Source organism: Cetorhinus maximus, chromosome 21 (genome assembly GCF_964194155.1).
Source record: "Cetorhinus maximus chromosome 21, sCetMax3.hap1.1, whole genome shotgun sequence".
Classification (NCBI taxonomy): domain Eukaryota; kingdom Metazoa; phylum Chordata; class Chondrichthyes; order Lamniformes; family Cetorhinidae; genus Cetorhinus; species Cetorhinus maximus.
In genome coordinates, this window is record NC_135899.1 from 28,699,791 (window position 1) to 28,727,703 (window position 27,913).

General features: G+C 59.1%; 1 protein-coding gene across 1 annotated transcript; it reads left to right on the plus strand.

Annotated features, from left to right (window-relative positions):
* The first annotated feature begins 20 nt into the window (after positions 1-20).
* Positions 21-27,913, plus strand: slc39a7 (solute carrier family 39 member 7). The gene is made up of 8 exons (XM_078566787.1): positions 21-180; positions 10,031-10,429; positions 16,405-16,573; positions 19,223-19,306; positions 19,652-19,780; positions 24,093-24,221; positions 25,084-25,280; positions 27,655-27,913. The coding sequence occupies exons 2-8, from the start codon at positions 10,046-10,048 to the stop codon at positions 27,904-27,906; spliced, it is 1,344 nt and encodes a 447-aa protein (XP_078422913.1). The 5' UTR covers positions 21-180; positions 10,031-10,045; the 3' UTR covers positions 27,907-27,913.

Here is a 27,913-nt window from a genome sequence, read left to right on the forward strand (position 1 = left end):
GCAGTTTCCCGTGGCAGCCATATTTCTGCGGGGCGTTCGGCCCAATGATAGACATGTTGGTGCGGGACATTGTGTGGGCGGGAGCGGGTGCGGCCTCCTCTCTTCCCCTCGCGACATTTCCGGGGCGATTGCCGGCTTCTCGCGGTACTGTTGGCCCCAGCAGTGCCACGTCTGTCTCAGGTAAGGGCACCTGAAGGGGCTGTAAGAGTGGGCACCAGCTTCAGCTGCCCCACTGGGGGCTGTTGCACCAACTACCAACCCCTCCCCTTGCAACCTTCCTTGGAGGTGAAAGGGGTTTTAAAGTTGCACTGGAGCTGCATTGGGGGAGGTGAAAGGGGGGTTTAAAGTTGCACTGGAACTGCATTGAAGATTGCGTTGGGGGAAGTGAAAGGGGTTTTAAAGTTGCACTGGGGCTGCATTGAAAATTGCATTGGGGGAGGTGAATGGGGGTTTTAAGTTGCACTGGGGGAGGTGAAAAGAGCTTTAAAATTGCACTGGAGGAAGCAAAAGGGGCTTTAAAATTGCACTGCAGCTGCATTGAAGATTGCATTGGGGAAGTGAAAGTGGTTTTAAAGTTGCACTAGGGCTGCATTGACGATTGCGTTGGGTTTTCAAATTGCACTGGGGTTGCATTGGAGGAGGTGAAAGGAGCCTTAAAATTGCACTGCAGCTGCATTGAAGATTGCGTTGGGGGAAGTGAAAGGGGTTTTAAAGTTGCACTGGGGCTGCATTGGGGGAGGTGAAAGGAGCCTTAAAATTGCACTGCAGCTGCATTGAAGATTGCGCTGGGGGAAGTGAAAGGGGTTTTAAAGTTGCACTGGGGCTGCATTGAAGATTGCGTTGGGGGAGGTGAAAGGGGTTTTAAAGTTGCACTGGGGCTGCATTGAAGATTGCGTTGGGGGAGGTGAAAGGGGTTTTAAAGTTGCACGGGGGCTGTATTGAAGGGGGTGGTGGACTCGTGTCCATAGCCCCTCTCTCAATTGCAGTGCACTGTGCAATTCCTGCAGTTGGCACACTGACTTGCAGGCTTCAGCCAGTTGTTGGTTCAAGTGGTTAAAGAGTTAACAGGATCAGGACAGTGAGAGAGATGATTTATCACCAGTGTGCTGGCAAATGCATCTGCAGCCATGTGTTCAGACCGACCGGCTACATCCAAGAGATTGCGTTGGATATTTTGTTGCCCTTTCATTTCCTCTTTTAATTAGTGCCAGGCATGGCTCTTTGGGCCAGCTGTCTCGCCTCCCGAGTCCCAAGGTTGTGAGTTCAATGCCGCACACCAGACACTCAAGTACAAAAATCAAGGCTGACGTGTGCTCTGGCTTGGCACCGCCTGAGATGCCATCTTTCAGGTGAGACGTCTGTTCCCTTGGGTGGCAGGAAAAGGTCCCTTGGCTGCTATCTTGAAAATGAGCAGGGGAGTTGTCCTTGGTGACCCGACCAATGTTTATCCATAATCGAAATCACAAAAACAGACCATCTGGTTGTTATCGCACCGCTGTTGGTGGGAATTTGCTGTGTGCAAATTGGCTGCCACGTTTCTGACTTTAAAATATTAGTGCAAGTTTTATTTTTAAATCCCTGCTCCAGGGGTAGTGAGAGTATTAATGGGCTGGGTTCACTGGATTAAGTCAAAGTCAAACACCCTGTCACAGCTAACAAAATGTTGGAAGAGTGATGATTGGAGTTATACTGCACCTGATGTGAGACCTGAGCAGTGCAAGGTCACCTGCTGGAGATTGGTCTCGTACTCGTCTAAGATTCTCAGTTATCCTCCAGTTGGCACCTTTAAGGGCATCGAAAATGACTGTGCATTAAGATGAAAGCAGGGGTGTAAATGCATCAGGTGCCATGAGCAATTAGGAAGGCCAGTGGCATGTTGGCCTTTCTTGCAAAGGGATTGGAGTAAGGAAAAGAAGATAAGAAAGACTTGCATTTATATAGTGCACTTCCTGTCCAGTGGATGTTCTCAATGTGCCTCATAGCTAATGAAGTAATTTTGAAGTTACTGTTGTAATGTAGGAAATATGGCAGCCAAGTTGAGCACAGCAAGCCACCACAAGCCATAATGTGAGAATGATGAGATCGTCTGTCTTTTCTTGTGCTATCAATTGAGGGATAAGTATTGGTCAGGACACAGGGGATATCTCCCCTGTTCCTCTTCAAAATAGCACCATGGGATCTTTTACATCCACCCAAGCAGGCAGGTGGGGTCTCTGTTTAACATCTCATCTCATAGACAGCACCTGCAACAGTGTAGTACTCCGACAGTGCAGCATTGGAGTGCCAGCCTTGATCTTTTGAGTACAAGAGGAAATGAGGAAGAATGAGAGGGGATCTCATTGAAACATTTAAAATACTAAAGGGGCTTGAGAGAGTAGATACTGAGAGATTGTTCCCATGGCTGGGGAATTAAGAACACGGGTGGGGGGGGGCACGCTGTCAGGATAATGGGCGGGGGTGGCACGCTGTCGGGGTAATGGGGGGCACGGTGTCGGGGTAATGGGGGGCAAGGTGTCGGGGTAATGGGGGGGCACAGTGTCAGGGTAATGGGGGGCACGGTGTCGGGGTAATGGGGGGGGCACGGTGACGGGGTAATGGGGGCACGGTGTCGGGGTAATGAGGGGCACGGTGTCGGGGTAATGGGTAGGGGGCACGGTGTCGGGGTAATGGGCAGGGGGCACGGTGTCGGGGTAATGGGCAGGGGGCACGGTGTCGGGGTAATGGGCAGGGGGCACGGTGTCGGGGTAATGGGCAGGGGGCACGGTGTCGGGGTAATGGGCAGGGGGCACGGTGTCGGGGTAATGTGGGGGCACGGTGTCGAGGTAATGGGGGGGCACGGTGTCGAGGTAATGGGGGGGCACGGTGTCGGGGTAATGGGGGGGCACGGTGTCAGGGTAATGGGGGGCACGGTGTCGGGGTAATGCGGGGGCACGGTGTCGAGGTAATGGGGGGGCACGGTGTCGAGGTAATGGGGGGGCACGGTGTCGGGGTAATGGGGGGGCACGGTGTCAGGGTAATGGGGGGCACGGTGTCGGGGTAATGCGGGGGCACGGTGTCGAGGTAATGCGGGGGCACGGTGTCGAGGTAATGGGGGGGCACGGTGTCGAGGTAATGGGGGGGCACGGTGTCGGGGTAATGGGGGGCACGGTGTCTGGGTAATGGGGGGCACGGTGTCTAGGTAATGGGGGCACGGTGTCGGGGTGTTGGGCACGGTGTCGGGGTAATGGGCAGGGGGCACGGTGTCAGGGTAATGGGGGCATGGTGTCTAGGTAATGGGGGCATGGTGTCGGGGTGTTGGGCACGGTGTCGGGGTAATGGGCAGGGGGCACGGTGTCAGGGTAATGGGCAGGGGGCACGGTGTCGGGGTAATGGGCAGGGGGGCACGGTGTCAGGGTAATGGGGGGGCACGGTGTCGGGGTAATGGGCAGGGGGGCACGGTGTCAGGGTAATGGGCAGGGGGGCACGGTGTCAGGGTAATGGGCAGGGGGCACGGTGTCGGGGTAATGGGCAGGGGGCACGGTGTCAGGGTAATGGGGGGGCACGGTGTCGGGGTAATGGGCAGAGGGCACGGTGTCAGGGTAATGGGCAGAGGGCACGGTGTCCGGGTAATTGGGGGGGCACGGTGTCCGGGTAATTGGGGGGGCACGGTGTCGGGTTTCTGGGGGGGGCACGGTTTCAGGCTAATGGGCGGGGCACGGTTTCAGGCTAATGGGGGGGGCACGGTGTCGGGGTAATGGGGGGCACGGTGTCGGGGTAATGGGGGGCACGGTGTCAGGGTAATGGGGGGCACGGTGTCGGGGTAATGGGGGGCACGGTGTCAGGGTAATGGGGGGGCACGGTGTCGGGGTAATGGGGGGCACGGTGTCGGGGTAATGGGCAGGGGGCACGGTGTCGGGGTAATGGGCAGGGGGCACGGTGTCGGGGTAATTGTGGGGGGCACGGTGTCGGGGTGTTGGGCACGGTGTCAGGGTAATGGGGGAGCACGGTGTCGGGGTAATGGGGGGCACGGTGTCAGGGTAATTGGGGCACGGTGTCAGGGTAATTGGGGCACGGTGTCAGGATAACGGGGGGGCACGGTGTCAGGGTAATGGGCAGGGGGCACGGTGTCAGGGTAATGGGGGGGCACGGTGTCGGGGTATTGGGCAGGGGGCACGGTGTCAGGGTAATGGGCAGGGGGCACGGTGTCAGGGTAATGGGCAGGGGGCACGGTGTCATGGTAATGCGGGGGCACGGTGTCAGGGTAATGGGGGGCACGGTGTCAGGGTATTCGGCAGGGGGCACGGTGTCGGGGTAATGGGCAGGGGGCACGGTGTCAGGATAACGGGGGGGCACGGTGTCAGGGTAATGGGCAGGGGGCACGGTGTCGGTGTAATGGGGGGGCACGGTGTCGGGGTAATGGGGGGCACGGTGTCGGGGTTATGGGGTGGGGCACGGTGTCTGGGGAATGGGTGGGCATGGTGTCAGGGTAATGGGGGGGGCACGGTGTCAGGGTATTGGGGGGGCACGGTGTCGGGGTAATGGGGGAGCACGGTGTCAGGGTAATGGGGGGGCACGGTGTCGGGTAATGGGCAGGGGCACGGTGTCGGGGTAATGGGCGGGGGCACGGTGTCGGGGTAATGGGCAGGGGGCACGGTGTCGGGGTAACGGGCAGGGGGCATGGTATCGGGGTAACGGGCAGGGGGCACGGTGTCGGGGTAATGGGCAGGGGGCACGGTGTCGGGGTAATGGGCAGGGGGCACGGTGTCGGGGTAATGGGCAGGGGGCACGGTGTCAGGGTAATGGGGGGCACGGTGTCGGGTAATGGGCGGGGGCACGGTGTCGGGGTAACGGGCGGGGGACACGGTGTCGGGGTAATGGGCAGGGGGCACGGTGTCGGGGTAATGGTCTGGGGGCACGGTGTCGGGGTAATGGGCAGGGGGCACGGTGTCGGGGTAATGGGGGGGCACGGTGTCAGGGTAATGGAGGGGGCACCGTCTCAGGGTAATGGGGGGGCACGGTGTCGGGTAATGGGCAGGGGGCACGGTGTCGGGGTAATGGTCTGGGGGCACGGTGTCGGGGTAATGGGCAGGGGGCACGGTGTCGGGGTAATGGGGGGGCACGGTGTCAGGGTAATGGAGGGGGCACCGTTTCAGGGTAATGGGGGGGCACAGTGTCGGGTAATGTGCAGGGGGCACAGTGTTAGGATAAGGGGCCGATCATTTTGGACTGAGATGAGGAGAGATTTCTTCACTCGAAGAGTTGTGTATTTTGGAATTATCTGCCCCAGAGGGTTGTGGATTCTCCAGCATTGTTGTAAAAACCCATCTGGTTCACTAATGTCCTTTCTAAGGGGAGGAAATCTGCTGTCCTTACCTGGTCTGGCCTGCATGTGACTCCAGACCCACAGCAATGTGGATGATGGTGAGCTGCCCTCTGAGATAGCTGAGCAGGACACGCAGTTCAAGGGCAATTAGGGATGGGCAACCGATGGTGGCCTTGTTAGTGACACCCACATTCCAAGAACGAATAAAAATGAATAACTATCTAAGGCAGAGATAGGCAAGTTTTTGGTGTCTCAGGGAATCAAGAGATATGGGGAATGGGCAGGGAATGCAGTGGAGGCAGAAGATGAGCATACTGAATGGCAGAGCAGGCTCAAGGGGCCAAATGGTTTACTCCTGCCCCTATTTCTTATCTCCTGTGTCCTTAGCTCTGGATTTCCTTTCAATTGCACTGATTCATTGTATTGAGGGCTGAGGGGGTGCCAAGCTAAGCCTTCTATATTTTAAAAAAAAACTGATCTGCAATCGGGTGCCAGAGGCTGAATCTGGGGTGGGCTGGCACTAATTGTTTGTCCACTTCCCTCCTCCCAATATGTAGTGGATTTCGTCACTTGGTGGTACGGAACCAGAGTGTTGCTGAAGAAAGAGACGTGCTGTCGAAGCTTTTCATCTTGCACTCATCAGAACAGGGTCGCAAGTGTACCAAATTTCATGCAATGTGGTCTGTGAATGTCATTGTGGTGCCAGGTATGTAGGCCGTATGTCCCAACGATTGTATCAAATGGCACTCCCTTCGGCTCATCGCACCAGACGGAGTACTGGCCGTACTCAGCCAACCCGTGCTTGTAAAACTCAGAACATAGGGCCCAATATTAGATGTGATTCTGCGATTGGACAGCACTTGCTGAACAATCCCAAGTATGTCAAGAATTACACTGACAACCAATTTAAGATTACCGGTCGGGCTTCCAATGTGGCTCACTTACGCGTGCTAGAAGCCACATATATTCTCACACACAGGGCCCTGTCCTTTGCAAACAGAAGGAGCATGTCCACGCTTTGTGCTTTTTTTCAACTAAACATAAGCCTGGGGGACAGGCATTCCCTAGCTCATTCCCCGTGGCAACACCTGGACCGTTCAGGGTCAGTTTGCCTGGTTTTAATTTAAACAAAGACTTGAGAATAAGTTGCCTGGTGCTTTCTCCCTGGCAACACTTTGACCAATCAGAGTCCACTTGCCAAGCAACCAGCACCCCTTTCTCGTGCAGTATAAATTGTGGTTCCTTTTGAGATTTGGCATTCTTGCGATTCTGTCCTGATGAGTGCGGGACGAGAAGCTTCCACAGCTCGTCTCCTCTTCCTTTTTCTCAGCAACGCAGTGGGAATGTCGAACAGGAGGCCAACTCAGAGAAGCGGATTCTGGATCAAATGGCAACTCAGAATGTTCAGCAGTTGATCGCAAACTGTGCAGGAAGGCAGACTGAGAGTGCCAGAAGTAGGAATCAATGGGTTGGAGGTGACCGGGTGGGTGCGGAGTTTGGGAAATAAGAGCACAGATTTGCAGGGAGGGTTTTCCGTGACTGAGGTGGTGTGCGTGTGGACCGTGGAACGGACAGTCTGTGTGGAACAAATTGCTTCTTCTTTTCACTTCCGCACCATGCTTTTTGTGACTTTGGGTTTCACATGTGGGTTTAAGTTTGTGCCATCCTGTTTTTTTCTTTGATGGCACAATTCAGTTTTTCACGCATAATGTTAGCTTTTGTCTCTCTGGAATACTAAACTGAACGTGGCACAAACTCGTGGCAGTGGACAGCTACCCATTATGCACAGCGTCAGCTGTTCATTGCTGCTAGTGGAATTCAGGTTCAGGCGCTGTGTGTCTCTACCCTATTATGCTTCCCCTGACCCTGTTGGCTTTGATCTCTCGCATCTGGGTCTTTATTTGAATATCATCAAGTTGAAAGGTTTAGCCGTGTCGGGAGGTTGATCCCATAGGATTGGAAGGGGGGGCCCTCCTGTGTCCCGGGAGCCCAGGAATATAGGTCGTCGCCTCCCTTCCCGGCTGGAACTCACCATAACGTGGAGAGGCTGCCTGGATTCACTTCTTGTTTCGTTGTCGGGTGTTGCGAAACGATTTGCTTTAACATGAATGCTGAGTGTCCGCGTTCCAGCAAATTGTCTTGCCGCGCAGAGCCAAAATTCAAACCTTGTCGATGCTGCCAAACGCAGCCGTGTGGCAGACCATGAGGACGATACCAGCGGACTGCAACGGGACATACTGAGGCTCGTGGAGTGGGCGGTCAAGGGGCAGATATAATTGAACACAGAGGAGTGTGAGGTGATGCATTTTAACAGAAGGGATATGGAGAGGCGATATAGTTTTAATGGCACAATTGTAAAGAATTGCAGGGACGGGAGGACTTGGGGGTGCATGTATATCGATCGGTGAAGCTAGCAGGACATAACTGAGAGAGTAATTGGCAAAGCAAATGGTACCTGGGCTTCATAAATAGAGGCATTGAGGACAAAAGCAGGGAAGTTATGCTGGGCCTCTATAAAGCTCTGGCTAGGCCCCACACTTTAGCAAGGATGTGAAGGCTCTGGGGAGGGCGCAGAGGAGATTTACCAGAACGGTTCCAGGGATGAGGGATTTGAGCTCCAAGGTTAGGTCAGAGAGGCTGGGGTTGCTCTCCTTGGAGCAAAGGAGATTGAGAGGAGATTGGATTGAGGCGTACAAGATTATGACGAGTTTGGAGAAGCTTAGATGAGGAAAAGCTGTTCCCATTAGCTGATGGTGTAAAGACTAGCGGGACACAGATTTACAGTTTTGGGTGAAAGTTGCTGGGGAGGGGGCAATGTGAGGAGAGGCTTTCTATTTCGCTGTGAGTGGTAGCGACCTGGAATCACTGCCCCCGAAGGCGGTGAAAGCAGAGACGATGAACCATTTCGAAAGGAGATTGGATGGGCCCTTGGGGGAAATAAACTTGAAGGGCTACGGGGATGAAGCAGCGGCAGTGGTGGGGCAAATGGACGGATGAGAATGCTCTGCGGAGAGCCAGCATAGACTCGGTGGGCCGAATGGCCTCCTTCTGCACCGTATTGACTCTATGACCTTTCCGTTTTGATGGTTTGGTAGGGAGGGTGGTTTTCTGCGGGGTGAGGGGAGGGGTTTGAATGTTATTGGTAAGCAGGCCCCCATGATTCTCAATCCCCACCCCTCCGGCTGCAGCATTCTGAGTTTTGCATTCTGATAATAAGCGTTACCATAGTGATGGAACTCTCTGACGTCGCCCTGATGTGAATGGGAGGAGGGTGGCATCACTTGTACTTTGCCTTCAGGGAGGTCCTTTGAATTTCTTTCCAAACCCCTTGCCGGAGCTGGTTGTGCAGCTGTAATCCAGGTTTTGCTGATGTTACTGAGCTGTGCGGGGAAGGTAAACGGTGAGGAGGACATGGAGGCCGCGGAGGGATACGGACAGGTCAAGTGAGTGGGCGCGAAAGTGGCAGATGATGGAGTACGAAGTGATTCGTTTTGGCAGGAAATTATTTTTTTCTCTTTAAAAACTGGAATAGTCACTGATGGGGGAGATTGAGAAATGTTTGCAGTTGGAGGCGTGTCCTTTTTGGGTGAATCACAGGAAGTTAAGATGCAGATACAGCAAGCAGTTGGGAAGGTAAATAGTATGTCAGCTTTTGTTACAAAGGAATTGGAGTGTAAGAGTCTTACTACAATTATACAGGGCACTGGTGAGGCCTTACCTGTTGTACTGTGTGCAGTTTTGGTCTCCTTACCTAAGGAGGGACATAGTTGCCATAGAGGGAGTGCAACAAAGACTGGTTCCTGGGATGAGGGGATTGTCCTATGTGGAGAGGTTGAGCAGACTAGGCCAATATTTCCTGGAGTTTAGAAGAGTGAGAGGCCATCTCATTGAAACGTATAAGATTCCGAAGGGATTTGCTAGGGTGTTTTTTATTCGTTTTTATGGGATGTGCTAGGCCAGCATTTATTGCCCATCCCTAATTGCCCTTGTTCAGAGGCCATTTAAGAGTCAACCACATTGCTGTGGGCCTGGAGTCACACGTAGGCCAGACCAGGGAAGCATTAGTAAACCAGATGGGTTTTTATGACAATTGGCAATGGCTTTGTGGTCATCAGATTTTTAGTTCCCAGATTCTTATTGAATTCAGATTTCACCATCTACCGTGGTGGAACCCGGACCTCCCGAGCATTACCCTGGTTCTCTGGAATACTAGTCCAGTGACAATACCACCATTGAGTAGACACTGAGAGATTGTTTCCGCAAGCTGGGGAATCTAGAACACGGGGGCACAGTCTCAGGATAAGGCATCAGCCGTTTAGGACCGAGATGAGAAATTTCTTCACTCGGAGGGGATGGATATTTGGAATTCTCTATCCCAGAGGGCTAGGGAGGCTCAGGCGTTGAGTATGTTGAAGATGGAGGTCGATAGATTTTGGGGCACTAAGGGAATTCAGAGATGTGGGGAAAGTGCAGGAAATTGGAGTTGAGACAGAAGGTCAGCCATGATGGTATTGAATGGAGGGGGAGGAGGCTCAAGGGCTGAATGGCCTCATCCAGCTCCTGTTTCTTTTGTGATTCTCCAGTTGATGTCTCCGTCCTGGTCTTTGAGTGGTGATGGTGCAGGGGGGAGCTTGACCGGTGTGAGCGAATGTGAGCCTGTTGGGTTTTGTAATGCAAGCTGGGGTTTCCATGGCTGACGGTCCTGTCTCCTCCTTTTCTGCCTCGCAGCGCTTTGTCCGACCCATGCAAAGAAAGAAAATGGCTGCCACGCGGGAACTGCTGCGACCAAGGGGCCTTCCCTCCTTGCTTACCCATCTCTTCTGCTGCGGGCTGGTCCTTCAGATGGTGGCGAGCCACGGACATTCCCATGGGGACGACCACCACGGGCACTCGCACGACCACCACGGGCACTCGCACGACCACCACGGGCACTCGCACGGGCACCACGGCCACGCGCATGAGCACGTCGACGACCTAACTGGCCACTCCTACCCGCATGATCAACATGCGCACTCCCAACAGCACCTGAAGGAACACGAGGGGAAGAGCCGCTGGATGCAGGCCGCCGCGCCGGAGGTGCCAGGAGGCCGGACGGAGGTGTCCAACCCAGTTGAGCTGTGGTCACAGGTGGGTGTCTTGTTTCAATCCAATTCCACCAGTCACGTTCTGTTCCGTCCGACCAGCCATTCCAATCCAGGCCAGTCCTAAGGCAGGTCAGTGTGGTCTTCTGGTTGAATCCATCAGTCCAGTTCATCGGCACAGGGGGAGGCCACTTGCCTTCTCAACCCAGTTCCAGCAATGCAGCGAGATCGCTGCTGCGAGATCATGGTCTGAGCTATGACCGAACCCCATATACTCTTGATAACCTTTTGGATAACAAAACTCAAATCAATCTCAGATTTAAAAATTAACAATTGACCCAGCACGAGTTGCCATTTGCGAAATGTTCCAAAATGTTTGAAAAGCAAACTTTGCGTGTGTAGAAGTGTTTCCGGACTTCACTTCCGAAAACCTGACTTTAATTTTTATACTATATACGCTACTCTTAGACACCCCGACCCACCCCCACCCCCACCACCGCCACACACCCCCCCCACCCCCAAGCCAACTATTTACCTCAAAACTTCCATCAAATCGCCCCCTTAACCTTCTAAATTCCAGGGATACAACCCTACTTTGTGTAATCTCCCCTTGTAATTTAACCCTTGGAGGTCGACGTATAATTGTGGTCAATCTACACTGCACCCCCCGCCCTCCCCACCAACTCCAAGGCCAGTAAATTCCCTCCTGAGATGCCGTATTGAGAACTGCTCATTGTACCCCAGATGTGGTGAAACCAGAGCTTTGTATAGCTGAAGTGTGACTTCTAACCCCATGTATTCCAGTCCTCCAGATGGAAAGGCCAGCATTCCATTGGCCTTGTCGAATATCATCTGTACCCGTCCTTCACGGTTTAATGATCTGTGTACCTGGGCCCTCCGGTCTCTTTGGTCCTCCGCTGTTTCTTGCTCTCCATCACTTAGAAAGTTCCCTTCTGTTGTGTTCCAATTCGGTGGCTTAGTTGGCATTTGTATGATGCTCCCGTGCTTGTGTCATAGAGATTCCCAAACTCCTCTCACGTTTTTGACCCAGCACCTCCAGCCTCGGTGTAGAATGTTCCGTAGCACCAGAGTCTCATGGTGCGCGCAGAGCTGCCAGGACAGGACTTGGGAAGCAGGAGGCCCGAGACGATCAAACTTGACCCACAGACTTGGGAATGTGCTGATCACTGTGGGCCGAGGAACGATCCAGGCGGTGTATTTGCCAACGGTGTCGCCAAGGCAGCTGTTGTGAGCAATTTTGTTGTCAAGTCTGAGTGGGTGGAAGTAAATATTGAGCCAAGTTGTGAGCTTTTATTGGTGGGTGACAGAGAAGAATGCTCCAGTTTTTGAAAGGGGGCCTTTCTGGTTCTCAGTGTCACAGAGTCATAGCATGGAAAGAGGCCCTTCAGCCCATCGTGTCCGCGCCGGTCATCAAGCCCCTATCTGTTCTAATCCCATTTTCCAGCGTTTGGCCTGTAGCTCTGTATGCTATGGCATTTCAAGTGTTCACCTGAATACTACTTCAATGTTGTGAGGGTTCCTGCCTCGACCACCCCGTCAGGCAGTGAGTTCCAGATACCTCCCACCCTCTGGGAGAAAAAAATTTTCCTCACATCCCCTCTAAATCTCCTGCCCCTTACTTTAAATCCATGCTCCCTCCACTGTGGGGAAAAGTTCGTTCCTATCCAACCTATCTACGCCCCTCATAATGTTGTATACCTCTATCAGGTCCCCCCTCAGCCTTCTCTGCTCTAAGGAAAACAACCCTAGCCTATCCAGTCTCTCTTCATAGCGCAAACGCTCCAGCCCAGGCAGCATCCTGGTGAATCTCCTCCGCACCTCTTCTCTGAATCTCCAGTGCTTTCCATTGTTCTGATGCAGGGTGGGAAGCTGCTCCATGTCAATGATCAGGTGCAGCTCAGGACAGTGGTGCCCCATCCTGTCACACATGGGCCATTCCTTCTCCCATCCCCCCCACCCCATACTCTCCCAAATACGATATTTTGGTATTTCCCTTGGCATCACATCATTTGTCACCTCGCAGCGGACAGGCTGGTGAGCTCGCAGCGGACGGCCTGGTGACCTCGCAGCGGACAGGCTGGTGACCTCGCAGCGGACAGGCTGGTGACCTCGCAGCGGACAGGCTGGTGACCTCGCAGCGGACAGGCTGGTGACCTCGCAGCGGACAGGCTGGTGACCTCGCAGCGGACAGGCTGGTGACCTCGCAGCGGACGGCCTGGTGACCTCGCAGCGGACAGGCTGGTGACCTCGCAGCGGACGGCCTGGTGACCTCGCAGCGGACAGGCTGGTGACCTCGCAGCGGATGGCCTGGTGACCTCGCAGCAGACGGGCTGTGACCTCGCAGCGGACGGCTTGGTGACCTCGCAGCGGACGGGCTGTGACCTCGCAGCGGACGGCCTGGTGACCTCACAGCAGATGGGCTGTGACCTCGCAAAGCCTGGTGAATTCGTAGCAGATGGGCTGTGACCTCACAGCGGACGGGCTATGACCGCACAAAGCCTGGTGACCTCACAGCGGACAGGCTGTGATCTCGCAGCGGACGGGCTGTGACCTCATAGCCTGGTGACCTCACAGCGGATGGGCTGTGACCTCACAAAGCCTGGTGACCTTGCAGTAGTCTGGCTGTGACCTCACAGCCTGGTAACCTCACAAAGCCTGGTGACCTCGCAGCGGACGAGCTGTGACCTCACAAAGCCTGGTGACCTCGCAGCAGACGGGCTGTGACCTCACAAAGCCTGGTGACCTCGCAGCAGACGGGCTGTGACCTCGCAGCAGACGGGCTGTGACCTCGCAGCAGACGGGCTGTGACCTCGCAGCAGACGGGCTGTGACCTCGCAGCAGACGGGCTGTGACCTCGCAGCAGACGGGCTGTGACCTCGCAGCAGACGGGCTGTGACCTCGCAGCAGACGGGCTGTGACCTCGCAGCAGACGGGCTGTGACCTCGCAGCAGACGGGCTGTGACCTCGCAGCAGACGGGCTGTGACCTCGCAGCAGACGGGCTGTGACCTCGCAGCAGACGGGCTGTGACCTCGCAGCAGACGGGCTGTGACCTCGCAGCAGACGGGCTGTGACCTCGCAGCAGACGGGCTGTGACCTCGCAGCAGACGGGCTGTGACCTCGCAGCAGACGGGCTGTGACCTCGCAGCAGACGGGCTGTGACCTCGCAGCAGACGGGCTGTGACCTCGCAGCAGACGGGCTGTGACCTCGCAGCAGACGGGCTGTGACCTCACAAAGCCTGGTGACCTCGCAGCGGACCGGCTGGTGACCTCACAAAGCCTGGTGACCTCACAGCAGACGGGCTGTGATCTCACAAAGCCTGGTGACCTCACAGCAGACGGGCTGTGACCTCACAAAGCCTGGTGACCTCACAGCAGACGGGCTGTGACCTCATAAAGCCTGGTGACCACACGATCTGAAGCTCCACTTGGGGCTTCCAGCACTAGACCAGGATCACTCACCCTGGTCGCCCTGCACAATGTTGGAGGCCAATCCCAGCTGCTTGGTGAGACTATCGTGAGGACAAATGGTACCTCGGCATAAGTCTCATTGGAAAGTTGGCACCTCAGACATGTGCCTTGCGTCCTGCAGTATACACCCCACACCCACTCCTGACAGTGCGGCAGTCGCTCAGCACCGAGCTCTGGGCGGCATGGCGCGGCACTCACTCTGCACCGAGCCCCGGAGGACACAGCATGGCACCGAGCCCCGGACGGCACAGCGCGGCACTCACTCAGCACCGAGCCCCGGGTGGCACAGCGCGGCGCTCACTCTGCATCGAGCTCTGGGCGGCACAGCGTGGCACTCATTCTGCACTGAGCCCCGGGCGGCACAGCGCGGCGCTCATTCTGCACCGAGCCCCGGGCGGCACAGCGTGGCACGCACTCTGCACTGAGCCCTGGATGGCACAGCGCGGCGCTCATACTGCACCGAGCCCCGGACGGCACAGCACGGCACTCACTCTGCACCGAGCCCCGGGTGGCACAGCACGGCGCTTACTCTGCACCGAGCCCCGGACGGCACAGCGCGGCGCTCACTCTGCACCGAGCCCCGGACAGCACAGTGCGGCGCTCACTCTGCACCGAGCCCCAGGCGGCACAGCGCGGCGCTCACTCTGCACCGAGCCCCGGGCGGCACAGCGCGGCACTCACTCTGCACCAAGCCCCAGGCGGCACAGCGCGGTGCTCATTCTGCACCGAGCCCCAGACGGCACAGCGCGGCGCTCACTCTGCACCGAGCCCCGGACGGCACAGCGCGGCGCTCACTCTGCACCGAGCCCCGGGCGGCACACCGCGGCGCACACTCTGCATCGAGCCCCGGACGGCACACCGCAGCGCTCACTCTGCACCGAGCCCCGGGCGGCACACCGCGGCGCACACTCTGCATCGAGCCCCGGGCGGCACACTGCGGTGCACACTCTGCACCGAGCCCCGGGCGGCACAGCGCGGCGCTCACTCTGCACTGAGCCCCGGGCAGCACAGCGCGGCGCTCGCTCTGCACCGAGCCCCGGACTGCACACCGCGGCGCTCACTCCGCACCGAGCCCTGGATGGCACACCGCGGCGCTCACTCTGCACCGATCCCCGGACGGCACAGCGTTGCGCCCACTCTGCACCGAGCCCCGGGCGGCACAGTACGGCGCTCACTCTGCACCGAGCCACGGAAGGCACAGCACGGCGCTCACTCTGCACCGAGCCCCGGACGGCACATCACGGCGCTCACTCTGCACTGACCCCCGAGCAGCACAGCACGGCGCTCACTCTGCACCGAGCCCCGGACGGCACAGCGTGGCGCTCACTCTGCACTGAGCCCCGGACGGCACAGGGCGGCGCGCACTCTGCACTGAGCCCCGGATGGCACACCGCGGCGCTTACTCTGCATCGAGCCCCGGACGGCACACCGCGGCGCTCACTCTGCACCGAGCCCCGGGTGGCACAGCACGGCGCTCACTGTGCACCGAGTCCTGGGTGGCGTGGTGCTCACTCTGCACCGAGCCCCGGGTGGAGCGGTGCTCACTCTGCACCGAGCCCCGGGCGGCACAGCGCGGCGCTCACTCTGCACCGAGCCCCGGGCAGCATAGCACTCACTGTGCACCAAGCCCTGGGTGGCACAGCACAACGCTCACTCTGCACCGACCCCCGGGCGGCACAGCGCGGTGCTCACTCTGCACCGAGCCCCAGGCAGCACAGCACGGCGATCAGTCTGCACCGAGCCCCAGGCAGCACAGCGCGGCGCTCACTCTGCACCCACCCCCGGGCGACACAGCGCGGCGCTCACTCTGCACCGACCCCCGGGCGGCACAGCGCGGCGCTCACTCTGCACTGAGCCCCAGGCGGCGCTCACTCTGCACCGAGCCCCAGGTAGCACCGCGCAGCGCTCACTCTGCACCGAGCCCCAGGTAGCACCGCGCAGCGCCTGCTCGGCACCGAGCCCTAGGCAGCACCGTGCAGCGCTCACTCTGCACCGAGCCCCAGGTAGCACCGTGCAGCGCTCACTCTGCACCGAGCCTCAGGCAGCACCGTGCAGCCCCAGGTAGCACTGCGCAGCGCTCACACTGCACCGAGCCCCAGGCATCACCGTGCAGCGCCTGCTCGGCACCAAGCCCCAGGTAGCACCGCGCAGCGCTCACTCTGCACCGAGCCCCAGGCAGCACCGTGCAGCGCCTGCTGGGCACCGAGCCCCAGGTAGCACTGCGTGGCACTCACTCTGCACCGATCCCCAGGCAGCACCGTGCAGCGCCTGCTGGGCACCGAGCCCCAGGTAGCACCGCGCAGCGCCTGCTCTGCACCGAGCCCCGGACGGCGCGGCGCTCGCTTGGTACTGCATCGCGGTATCAGCTTTGATTTTTTTTTTGTGCTCAAACCTCAGGTCTGAGATTTGAACCCATGAGCTTCTGACCAGGAGTGAAAGTGCTGTTCCACAAGCCACAGCAGCTGGGAATCGTGTGACTGAAACATAACAGTCTTCTTGCTGTAAGCTGACATGTCTCTGTGTTTCCGCAGGCCATTGGAGCAACCGTGTTGATCAGTGCCGCCCCTTTCTTCATCCTCTTCTTTATCCCTGTTGAGTCAAACACCTCCAAACACAAATGCCTTCTCAAAGTGCTGCTGAGTTTCGCCTCGGGAGGGCTGCTCGGAGACGCCTTCCTCCATCTCATCCCACACGCACTGGGTAAGTCAGCGTGTCCCACCCGGCCTACGTAAGAGACTAGAGAAGAGTGGAGGGGCTGGGGGAGTGTGGGTGATGCGACGGGCTATGGGGAGAGGGAGGAGGGGGCGTGAAGGGGCTGTCGGGACAGGGATGTTTAAGGAAGTGGTTCACTGATCCTTGTTCCCGGAAAGAAATCTGCTGCCCTTACCCGGCCTGGCCTCCGTGTGACTCCAGACCCACAGCAATGTGGTTGGCTCATTGCTCTCCTCCAGGGTTATTAGAGGCGGGGGACAAATGCTGGCCTTGCCAGTGATGCCCACGTCCCATGAGTGAACGGGGGGAAAACAATACACTGATTGGCCGTGTGCGTTCGGAGCGGGAGGTCTGGTTTGTGGAAGTTCACCTATGATGTAGTGAGGGTCACTTTCCCCCTGATCTGGGCCATCGATGGGCACCTTGTTCATCTTGAGAACAACAGGCAATGTTCCCGTGAGACTCTCGCAGTGGAGGGTGGTGGTGGTGGCGGGGGGGGGGGAAGCGGCCTGGATTATTGACAGCCCAGCAGACCAGTCACAGTTCGGGCAGGGTGCTGTTGGCATCCTCCCCCCCCCTCCCCCCCCCAGCCCCGCCGGCTAGGCAGAACTGGGCAGGCAGGAGGTTGAGAGTTATCAGCTGCTGCTGAGAGCCCAGAAGACCTTAAGAGGTCAGGTTGCCCAAGATGAAATACTTGATACAAGCTGTACACACAGTTTGGTGCCTTGATCCCACTGTTAGATGGGAGCATTGAGAATGGGTGACCTGAGTGAAGTTTACCTGTTGCTCTCTGTGTTCGCTGGTCACCTGTGCGAGCAGACAGATCTGTCACAGTGTTTAGAGACTCATGGAATGATGCAGCACAGGAGGAGGCCATTCAGCCCATTGTGCCAGTGCCAGCCCTTTGGTGGCACGATCCAGTCAATTCCATTCCCCTGCTCTGTAAATTCCAGTGTTTATTTAGCACCGAGGCCGAGCATTCCGATTTTCTACGCTGAAAAGCGGGAATTGGGACACCTCCGGGGAACGGGTGATGGGAATAACACTTGGTTTAGGTTACCGTGGGGTTCCTGTTGCTGTACCCACGGGACGCGCTGCTGTGTAGTTAGGCAGCAGGCGAACTCCTGGACGTGAAGATGCTCAGACTGCCTACAGGAAGCACCGCCCCAGACAGCACGTCCAGCCCAACCCCGATACCTGCTCCAGGAGTGAGGGGGGGTATCGAGGGGGGGGGTTATCGAGGGGAGGGGCAGTGAAGGGAGGGGCAGTGAGGGGGGTTATTGAGGGGAGGGGCAGTGAGGGGCATCGAGGGGAGGGGCAGTGAGGGGGGTATCGAGGGGAGGGGGCAGTGAGAGGGCTATCGAGGGGAGGGGCAGTGAGGGGGTTATCGAGGGGAGGGGCAGTGAGGGGGGTATCGAGGGGAGGGGCAGTGGGGGGTATCGAGGGGAGGGGCAGTGAGGGGGCTATCGAGAGGAAGGGCAGTGAGGGGGCTATCGAGGGGAGGGGCAGTGAGGGGGCTATCGAGGGAAGGGGCAGTGAGGGGGCTATCGAGGGGAGGGGCAGTGAGGGGGGCATCGAGGGGAGGAGCAGTGAGGGGGGTATCGAGGGGAGGGGCAGTGAGGGGGGCATCGAGGGGAGGAGCAGTGAGGGGGGTATCGAGGGGAGGGGCAGTGAGGGAGGGGCAGTGAGGGGGGTATTGAGGGGAGGGGCAGTGAGGGGAGGGGCAGTGAGGGGGCATCGAGGGGAGGAGCAGTGAGGGGGGTATCGAGGGGAGGGGCAGTGAGGGGAGGGGCAGTGAGGGGGGTATCGAGGGGAGGGGCAGTGAGGGGGTATTGAGGGGAGGGGCAGTGAGGGGGTATTGAGGGGAGAGGCAGTGAGGGGGTATCGAGGGGAGGGGCAGTGAGGGGGGTATCGAGAGCAGCGGCAGTGAGGGGGGTATCGAGGGGAGGGGCAGTGAGGGGGGTATCGAGGGGAGGGGCAGTGAGGGGGCATCGAGGAGAGGGGCAGTGATGGGGCATCGAGGGGAGGGGCAATGAGGGGGGCATCGAGGGGAGGGGCAGTGAGGGGGGCATCGAGGGGAGGGGCAGTGAGGGGGGTATCGAGGGGAGGGGCAGTGAGGGGGTATCGAGGGGAGGGGCAGTGAGGGGGGTATTGAGGGGAGGGGCAGTGAGGGGAGGGGCAGTGAGGGGGTATCGAGGGGAGGGGCAGTAAGGGGGTATCGAGGGGAGGGGCAGTGAGGGGGGTATCGAGGGGAGGGGCAGTGAGGGGATATTGGGGAGGGGCAGTGAGGGGGATATCGGGGGAGGGGCAGTGAGGGGAGTATCCGGGGAGGGGTGGGGAGGGGATACTACGGGCAAAGGCGGTGAGGGGGCAACGGGGGAAGGCAGTAAGTAGGGTATCACAGGATGGGCAGTGAGGGGGGTATTGGGGATGGGCAGCGAGAGGAGTATCAGGGGACGGACGGTGATGAGTAGGACAGAGTTTAGGGTGTTTAAAGGGAGGGAAAGGTTGTGAGAGCAGGAGTCGGGTGCGTCACTGTGTAGGGAGGGTTTGAAGAGTTGGGACTGTGAGGAGGAGAGATTGTTGGATGAAGACATTTGTTTTGGAAAGTAATGTGTGTTTGTTTTTTTTTTGCAGAGCCACATTCGCACAGTGAGGCCCCTGAACCCTCACACAGTCACTCAGGGAATCCGGATATTAATCATGATCACTCGCATGAGGGTAAGAGAGCAATAGAATCGCTGTACTCTCCTGACAGTGCAGCGCTCCCTCACTACTGACCCTCTGCCAGTGCGGCGCTCCCTCACTACTGACCCTCCGTCAGTGCGGCGCTCCCTCGCCGCTGACCCTTCGACAGTGCTCCCTCATTATTATGCTGGGAGTTTTGGCTGGATTAGGGGCTCAGGCCTCTGGAGTGTTGACTGTAAACCTCCTGACTGGGCGAGGAGAGCGCCTTCTCTCCTTCAGGCTGCAGTGCAGCGTGAGATACAGGTCTCGGCGATGTGTCCCGGGGGTTTGGATTAATGACTGGGTTGGTTACCGTGGTCTCTCTCCGTTCTCCTGCAGCTCATGGTCACGACCATTCCCACGTGATGTCCGTCGGCCTCTGGGTCCTCGCTGGAATCATCGCCTTCCTCGTGGTAGAAAAGTTTGTCCGTCACGTGAAAGGAGGTCACAGTCACGGCCACACTCACGGTGCGCTGAAGAATGTGGCTGTTCACCTGCCGTTGTCCGAGGGAGTATGGAGGGGGGTGGAGGGGGGGTGCAGACCTGTGATTTGGCTAGGGGTGGGGGTGTGGTCCAGTGGTTTTGGGGTGGTGCGGACCTGTGGTCTGAGTGGTGCGGGGGAGGGGGGTGAGGACCTGTGGTCTGAGTGTTGCGGGGGAGTGGGTGAGGATCTGTGGTCTGAGTGGTTTTGGAGGGGGAGTGCGGACCTGTGGTCTGAGTGGTGCGGGGAGGGGGTGCGGACCTGTGGTGTGAATGGTGCGGGGGAGGGGGTGCGGACCTGTGGTCTGAGTGGTGCGGGGGATGGGTTGCGGGGAAGGGGGGTGAGGACCTGTGGTCTGAGTGTTGCGAGGGAGGGGGTGAGGATCTGTGGTCTGAGTGGTTTTGGGGGGGGAGTGCGGACCTGTGGTCTGAGTGGTTTTGGGAGGGGTGTGCGGACCTGTGGTCTGAGTGGTGCGGGGAGGGGGTGCGGACCTGTGGTGTGAATGGTGCGGGGGAGGGGGTGCGAACCTGTGGTCTGAGTGGTGCGGGGGAGGGGGTGAGGACCTGTGGTCTGAGTGGTGCGGGGGAGGGGTGAGGACCTGTGGTCTGTGTGTTGCGGGGGAGGGGGTGAGGACCTGTGGTCTGAGTGGTGCGGGGGAGGGGGTTGAGGACCTGTGGTCTGAGTGGTTTTGGGGGGGGAGTGCGGACCTGTGGTCTGAGTGGTGCGGGGAGGGGGTGCGGACCTGTGGTGTGAATGGTGCGGGGGAGGGGGTGCGGACCTGTGGTCTGAGTGGTGCGGGGGAGGGGGTGCGGACCTGTGGTCTGAGTGGTGTGGAGGAGGGTGTGAGGACCTGTGGTCTGAGTGGTGCGGGGGAGGGGTGAGGACCTGTGGTCTGTGTTGCGGGGGAGGGGTGAGGACCTGTGGTCTGAGTGGTGCGGGGAGGGGGTGAGGATCTGTGGTCTGAGTGGTTTTGGAGGGGGAGTGCGGACCTGTGGTCTGAGTGGTGCGGGGAGGGGGTGCGGACCTGTGGTGTGAATGGTGCGGGGGAGGGGGTGCGGACCTGTGGTCTGAGTGGTGCGGGGGATGGGTTGCGGGGAAGGGGGGTGAGGACCTGTGGTCTGAGTGTGCGAGGGAGGGGGTGAGGATCTGTGGTCTGAGTGGTTTTGGGGGGGGAGTGCGGACCTGTGGTCTGAGTGGTTTTGGGAGGGGTGTGCGGACCTGTGGTCTGAGTGGTGCGGGGAGGGGGTGCGGACCTGTGGTGTGAATGTGCGGGGGAGGGGTGCGAACCTGTGGTCTGAGTGGTGCGGGGGAGGGGGTGAGGACCTGTGGTCTGAGTGGTGCGGGGGAGGGGTGAGGACCTGTGGTCTGTGTGTTGCGGGGGAGGGGGTGAGGACCTGTGGTCTGAGTGGTGCGGGGGAGGGGGTTGAGACCTGTGGTCTGAGTGGTTTTGGGGGGGGAGTGCGGACCTGTGGTCTGAGTGGTGCGGGGAGGGGGTGCGGACCTGTGGTGTGAATGGTGCGGGGGAGGGGGTGCGGACCTGTGGTCTGAGTGGTGCGGGGGAGGGGGTGCGGACCTGTGGTCTGAGTGGTGTGGAGGAGGGTGTGAGGACCTGTGGTCTGAGTGGTGCGGGGGAGGGGGTGAGGACCTGTGGTCTGTGTGTTGCGGGGGAGGGGGTGAGGACCTGTGGTCTGAGTGGTGCGGGGGAGGGGGTGAGGATCTGTGGTCTGAGTGGTTTTGGGGGGGGGAGTGCGGACCTGCGGTCTGAGTAGTGCGGGGAGGGGGTGCGGACCTGTGGTGTGAATGGTGCGGGGGAGGGGGTGCGGGGAGGGGGTGCGGACCTGTGGTCTGAGTGGTGCGGAGGAGGGGGTGAGGACCTGTGGTCTGAGTGGTGCGGGGGAGGGGGGTGAGGACCTGTGGTCTGTGTGTTGCGGGGGAGGGGGTGAGGACCTGTGGTCTGAGTGGTGCGGGGGATGGGTTGCGGGGAAGGGGGGTGAGGACCTGTGGTCTGAGTGGTGCGGGGGAGGGGGTGCGGGACTGTGGTCTGAATGGTGCGGGGGAGGAGGTGAGGACCTGTGGTCTGAGTGGTGCGGGGGAGGGGGCTGCAGACCTGTGGTCTGAGTGGTGCGAGGGAGGGGGTGAGGACCTGTGGTCTGAGTGGTGCGGGGGAGGGGGTGAGGACCTGTGGTCTGAGTGGTGCGGGGGAGGGGTTGCGTCCTGTGGTCTGAATGGTGCGGGGGAGGGGGTGAGGACCAGTGGTCTGTGTGGTGCGGGGGATGGGTTGCGGGGAAGGGGGGTGAGGACCTGTGGTCTGAGTGGTGCGGGGGAGGGGGTGCGGAACTGTGGTCTGAGTGGTGCGGGGGAGGGGGTGCGGAACTGTGGTCTGAGTGGTGCGGGGGAGGGGGTGAGGACCTGTGGTCTGAGTGGTGCGGGGGAGGGGCTCCAGACCTGTGGTCTGAGTGGTGCGAGGGAGGGGGTGAGGACCTGTGGTCTGAGTGGTGCGGGGGAGGGGCTGCAGACCTGTGGTCTGAGTGGTGCGAGGGAGGGGGTGAGGACCTGTGGTCTGAGTGGTGCGGGGGAGGGGGGTGAGGACCTGTGGTCTGAGTGGTGCGGGGGAGGGGTTGCATCCTGTGCTCTGAATGGTGCGGGGGAGGGGGTGAGGACCTGTGGTCTGAGTGGTGCGGGGGAGGGGTTGCGTCCTGTGGTCTGAATGGTGCGGGGGAGGGGGTGAGGACCTGTGGTCTGTGTGGTGCGGGGGAGGGGGTGAGGACCTGTGGTCTGAGTGGTGCGGGGGAGGGGCGAGGATCTGTGGTCTGAGTGGTGCGGGGGAGGGGGTGAGGACCTGTGGTCTGAGTGGTGCGGGGGAGGGGGTGAGGACCTGCGGTCTGAGTGGTGCGGGGGAGGGGGTTGCGTCCTGTGGTCTGAGTGGTGCGGGGGAGGGGGTGAGGACCTGTGGTCTGAGTGGTGCGGGGGAGGGGTTGCATCCTGTGGTCTGATGGTGCGGGGGAGGGGGTGGACGACCTGTGGTCTGTGTGGTGCGGGGGAGGGGTTTGCGTCCTGTGGTCTGAGTGGTGCGGGGGAGGGGGTGAGGACCTGTGGTCTGAGTGGTGCGGGGGAGGGGGTGAGGACCTGTGGTCTGAGTGGTGCGGGGGAGGGGGTGCGGACCTGTGGTCTGTGTGCTGCGGGGGAGGGGGTGCGGATCTGTGGTCTGAGTGATGCGGGGGAGGGGGCGCGGACCTGTGGTCTGAGTGGTGCAGGGGAGGGGGCGCGGACCTGTGGTCTGAGTGGTGCGGGGGAGGGGGTGCGGAGCTGTGGTCTGAGTTTTGCGGGGAGGGGGTGAGGACCTGTGGTCTGAGTGGGGTGGGGGAAGGGGGCTGCAGACCTGTGGTCTGAGTGGTGCGAGGGAGGGGGTGAGGACCTGTGGTCTGAGTGGTGCGGGGGAGGGGGTGAGGACCTGTGGTCTGAGTGGTGCGGGGGAGGGGGTGAGGACCTCTGGTCTGAGTGGTGCGGGGGAGGGGGTGAGGACCTGTGGTCTGAATGGTGCTGGGGAGGGGGTGAGGACCTCTGGTCTGTGTGGTGCAGGGGAGGGGGTGAGGACCTGTGGTCTGAGTGGTGCGGGGGAGGGGGTGCGGACCTGTGGTCTGAGTGGTGCGGGGAGGGGTTGCGTCCTGTGGTCTGAGTGGTGCGGGGGAGGGGGTGAGGACCTGTGGTCTGAGTGGTGCGGGGGAGGGGGTGAGGATCTGTGGTCTGAGTGGTGCGGGGGAGGGGCGAGGACCTGTGGTCTGAGTGGTGCGGGGGAGGGGGTGAGGACCTGTGGTCTGAGTGGTGCGGGGGAGGGGCGAGGACCTGTGGTCTGAGTGGTGCGGGGGAGGGGGTGAGGACCTCTGGTCTGAGTGGTGCGGGGGAGGGGGTGAGGACCTGTGGTCTGTGTGGTGTGGGGGAGGGGGTGAGGACCTCTGTCTGTGTGGTGAAGGGGAGGGGGTGAGGACTTGTGGTCTGAATGGTGCGGGGGAGGGGGTGAGGACCTCTGGCCTGTGTGGTGCAGGGGAGGGGGTGCGGACCTGTGGTCTGAGTGGTGCGGGGGAGTGGGTGCGGACCTGTGGTCTGAGTGGTGAGAGGTGCGACACAGGCACTGGGTGACAGAGTTCACATACAACCCAATGTTGGTATCTCCCTTTCTCTGTTTCGGGGCGAGGGAGAATTTAACCTGTCAGTGAGTGGGCAGAATCCTCCAGCTGGCAGGAGCTGAGATGGTGGAATCGTCAGCCTTGCCGTTTGACTCTTTATTAATTGTTCCTTCAGCTGCTGCTCCGAAGGCCAAAGAGAGCTCGGAGGAAGAGGATAACAAGCATGGTGAACCACGGGGTGGTGTCAGGCGCAGGAAGCCTGAAGTGCCCAGCACCAAGACGGAAGCCAAGGTGCAGGGACGCGGTGAGTGCTCTGGGTCACCATCGCCCTGGGTCACGGTAATGGGTGGAGTGGGGAATGGTGACGGAGGAGCGGGGTCAGATCCTGCCACTTTGGAGCAACGTGTCTTGCGAGTGGTGAAACAGGTCGCAGCCCCTGCCCAGGGTGGGGGTGGTGGGGGGGCGACCTCCTGTGGAGCACAGTGGCGGCTGTGCCCTGATCGACAGGGTTTGGGGCGGGCAGAGGGTGCGGGCATATGACACACAATCGATTCGGGGGCGGGGAGAGGATGTTACGGTTTGCTGCAGAACACGCGACATGTGGGAACACGGGACAGCCAAGATGACGACAGCGGGGAGATGAGACATCACGTAGGGACACATACAGGCAGACTCTCTCTCTCAAACACACACAGACACGCTCAGACACACGCAGACACGCGCACACGCAGACAAGCGCACGCGCACACACACTCTCAAACACGCTCAGACACGCGCACACGCAGACAAGCGCACGCGCACACGCAGACACTCTCTCAAACACACAAAGACACGCTCAGACACACGCAGACACGCGCACGCACACGCAGACAAGCGCACACGCAGACACACACTCTCAAACACACGCAGACACGCTCTCTCAAGCACGCGCACGCGCAGACGCGCGCGCGCACCCAGACACAGACAGACAGCAACTCACCACGTCGTGCCGCAAGCAAAGCGCCGAGCCATGTCATACGTTGAGAGGCTGAGCCTTGGGGCATGTGATTTGCCGGGGACAGGGAACACGTGCGACACTGCGACACGGCAGGCTTCCCACAAACCGTCATCTCACGAACTGTTCCCCTCCTCCCTCCCTCTCTCTCCCCCACCCTCCACGGCCTCAGATATTAAAGTGTCCGGATATTTGAACCTGGCGGCAGATTTCACCCACAACTTCACGGACGGCCTGGCAATCGGCGCCTCCTTTCTGGTCAGTACCAACGTGGGGGTTGTCACCACCATCACCATCCTGCTTCACGAGATCCCTCACGAGATTGGAGACTTTGCCATCCTGGTGCAGTCCGGCTGCAGCAAGCACAAAGTAAGTGGTGAGGAGGAGGAGGTAGGTGCGGCCGAGAGAGCTGCATGTTTGAGAGAGCGTGTCTGCGTGTGTTTGAGAGAGTGTGTCTGCGTGTGTTTGAGAGAGCGTGTCTGCATGTGTTTGAGAGAGCGTGTCTGCGTGTGTTTGAGAGAGCGTGTCTGCGTGTGTTTGAGAGAGCGTGTCTGCGTGTGTTTGAGAGTGCGTGTCTGCGTGTGTTTGAGAGGGCGTGTCTGCGTGTGTTTGAGAGGGCGTGTCTGCGTGTGTTTGAGAGGGCGTGTCTGCGTGTGTTTGAGAGAGCGTGTCTGCGTGTGTTTGAGAGAGCGTGTCTGCGTGTGTTTGAGAGCGTGTCTGCGTGTGTTTGAGAGAGCGTGTCTGCGTGTGTTTGAGAGAGCGTGTCTGCGTGTGTTTGAGAGAGCGTGTCTGCGTGTGTTTGAGAGAGCGTGTCTGCGTGTGTTTGAGAGGGCGTGTCTGCGTGTGTTTGAGAGGGCGTGTCTGCGTGTGTTTGAGAGAGCGTGTCTGCGTGTGTTTGAGAGAGCGTGTCTGCGTGTGTTTGAGAGAGCGTGTCTGCGTGTGTTTGAGAGAGCGTGTCTGCGTGTGTTTGAGAGAGCGTGTCTGCGTGTGTTTGAGAGGGCGTGTCTGCGTGTGTTTGAGAGGGCGTGTCTGCGTGTGTTTGAGAGGGCGTGTCTGCGTGTGTTTGAGAGGGCGTGTCTGCGTGTGTTTGAGAGGGCGTGTCTGCGTGTGTTTGAGAGGGCGTGTCTGCGTGTGTTTGAGAGACCGTGTCTGCGTGTGTTTGAGAGAGCGTGTCTGCGTGTGTTTGAGAGGGCGTGTCTGCGTGTGTTTGAGAGGGCGTGTCTGCGTGTGTTTGAGAGGGCGTGTCTGCGTGTGTTTGAGAGAGCGTGTCTGCGTGTGTTTGAGAGGGCGTGTCTGCGTGTGTTTGAGAGGGCGTGTCTGCGTGTGTTTGAGAGAGCGTGTCTGCGTGTGTTTGAGAGAGCGTGTCTGCGTGTGTTTGAGAGGGCGTGTCTGCGCGTGTTTGAGAGAGCGTGTCTGCGTGTACTACTGCTCAGTGAGATCGGAGCTCCACACCGCTGCCGTCATGCACTCAAGCACCGCGGCTTTCACTCCTGCAGCCGCACCGGGTCCCGTTTACCCCCCATCTCAAGCGACACCCCGAGTTTAAAATTCTTGTCCGTGCGTTTCAATCGCTCCGTGACCTTGCCCCTCCCTGTCTGCACAACCCTCCTGAAATCTCTGCGCTCCTCTAATTCCGGCCTCTCGAGCACCCCCGATTTTAATCGCTCCACCCTTGGCGGCCGTGCCTTCAGCTGCCCGGGACCCCAAGCTCTGGCATTCCCTCCCTAAACCTCTCCGCCCCCTCTCCTCTCCTCTTTTAAAAGGCGCTCCTTAAAACCTTCCTCGCCGACCGAGCTTTTGGTCGCCTGCCCGAACCTTTGCTTGTCGCCTCGCACTCCCCTGTGACCAAATCATCGAATGATGCTGCGCGGCAGGAGGCCATTCAGCCCATCCTGCGAGTGCCGGCTCTTTGGAGCTACCAATCACTCCCGCTCCCCTGCTCTTTTTCCCCTTCAAGCGTTTATCCAATTCCCTTTGGTTTCTCTATCACCGTTTCTGGGGATGGACAGTCTACTAATATACATTACAAGCCCACTGACTCCCACAGCTACCTCGACTACACTATTGAATCTGCCTTCACCGACCTATCAGGCAGCGCGTTCCAGATCACAACAATTCACTGCTTTAAAGGAAAGAATGTTTTCTCATGCCCCCCCTCTTCTGGTTCTCTTGCCAATCACCTTTAATCCGTGCCCTCTGGTTATCCTTTCTCCTGCCACTAAAAACGGTTTCTCCCTATTGAATCGATCACAACCTCTCATAATTATCATTGTTAATTTTCCCCTTGACCTTCTCTACTCTAAGGAGAACAAGCCCAGCTTCTCAGACTCTACAGATTAACTGAAGTCCATCGTCCTTGAGGACTGAGCTGCAGACCTCAGACCCAGTGTCTGACTATAACGTGCCTCCTTCACCCACCCCCGCTATCCCCACCACCTACCCCCTCCCCTCCCCTCAATGACATGATTGCTGTCGGAGTCTCTTTTAAGTCCTCTCTCTGTCTCTCACCCCTCCCTCCCTTCCTTCCCCCCCACTCCGTGCCCGATTGCACCCTCGCGATTTGCTAGATTTCTAGTAAATCTTCGCAGCACCTTCTGCATGTTCTTGACACCCTTCCTAAACTGCGCTGCCCAGAATTGGGACACGGATTCACACCAGTGATTTGTCGAGGCTTAGCAATAACGGGCTCGGTTTGGTGCGGCTCTGATTGATTGATTTTTTCTCTCTCTCTCTCTCTCCCCAGGCCATGATGCTGCAGCTGATCACTGCCCTCGGCGCACTGGCCGGCACCGCCTGCTCCCTGATGGCCGAGGGGATTGGGGAGGCTGCCACCGCCTGGATCCTCCCCTTCACCGCGGGGGGGTTCATCTACATCGCCACCGTGTCCGTCATCCCAGAGCTGCTGGACGACTCGAAGCCCCTGCAGTCGCTGCTGGAGATCGCGGCTCTGCTGGTCGGGGTCCTGATGATGGTCCTGATCGCTGAGTACGAGTAGGACATGA

Coding starts and splice junctions, on each gene's coding strand:
- slc39a7 (XM_078566787.1), top strand. CDS start 10,046: ATGCAAAGAAAGAAAATGGCTGCCACGCGGGAACTGCTGCGACCAAGG. Junction 10,430..16,404: donor CAGTTGAGCTGTGGTCACAG/GTGGGTGTCTTG, acceptor GTGTTTCCGCAG/GCCATTGGAGCAACCGTGTT. Junction 19,781..24,092: donor CAGTCACGGCCACACTCACG/GTGCGCTGAAGA, acceptor TTGTTCCTTCAG/CTGCTGCTCCGAAGGCCAAA.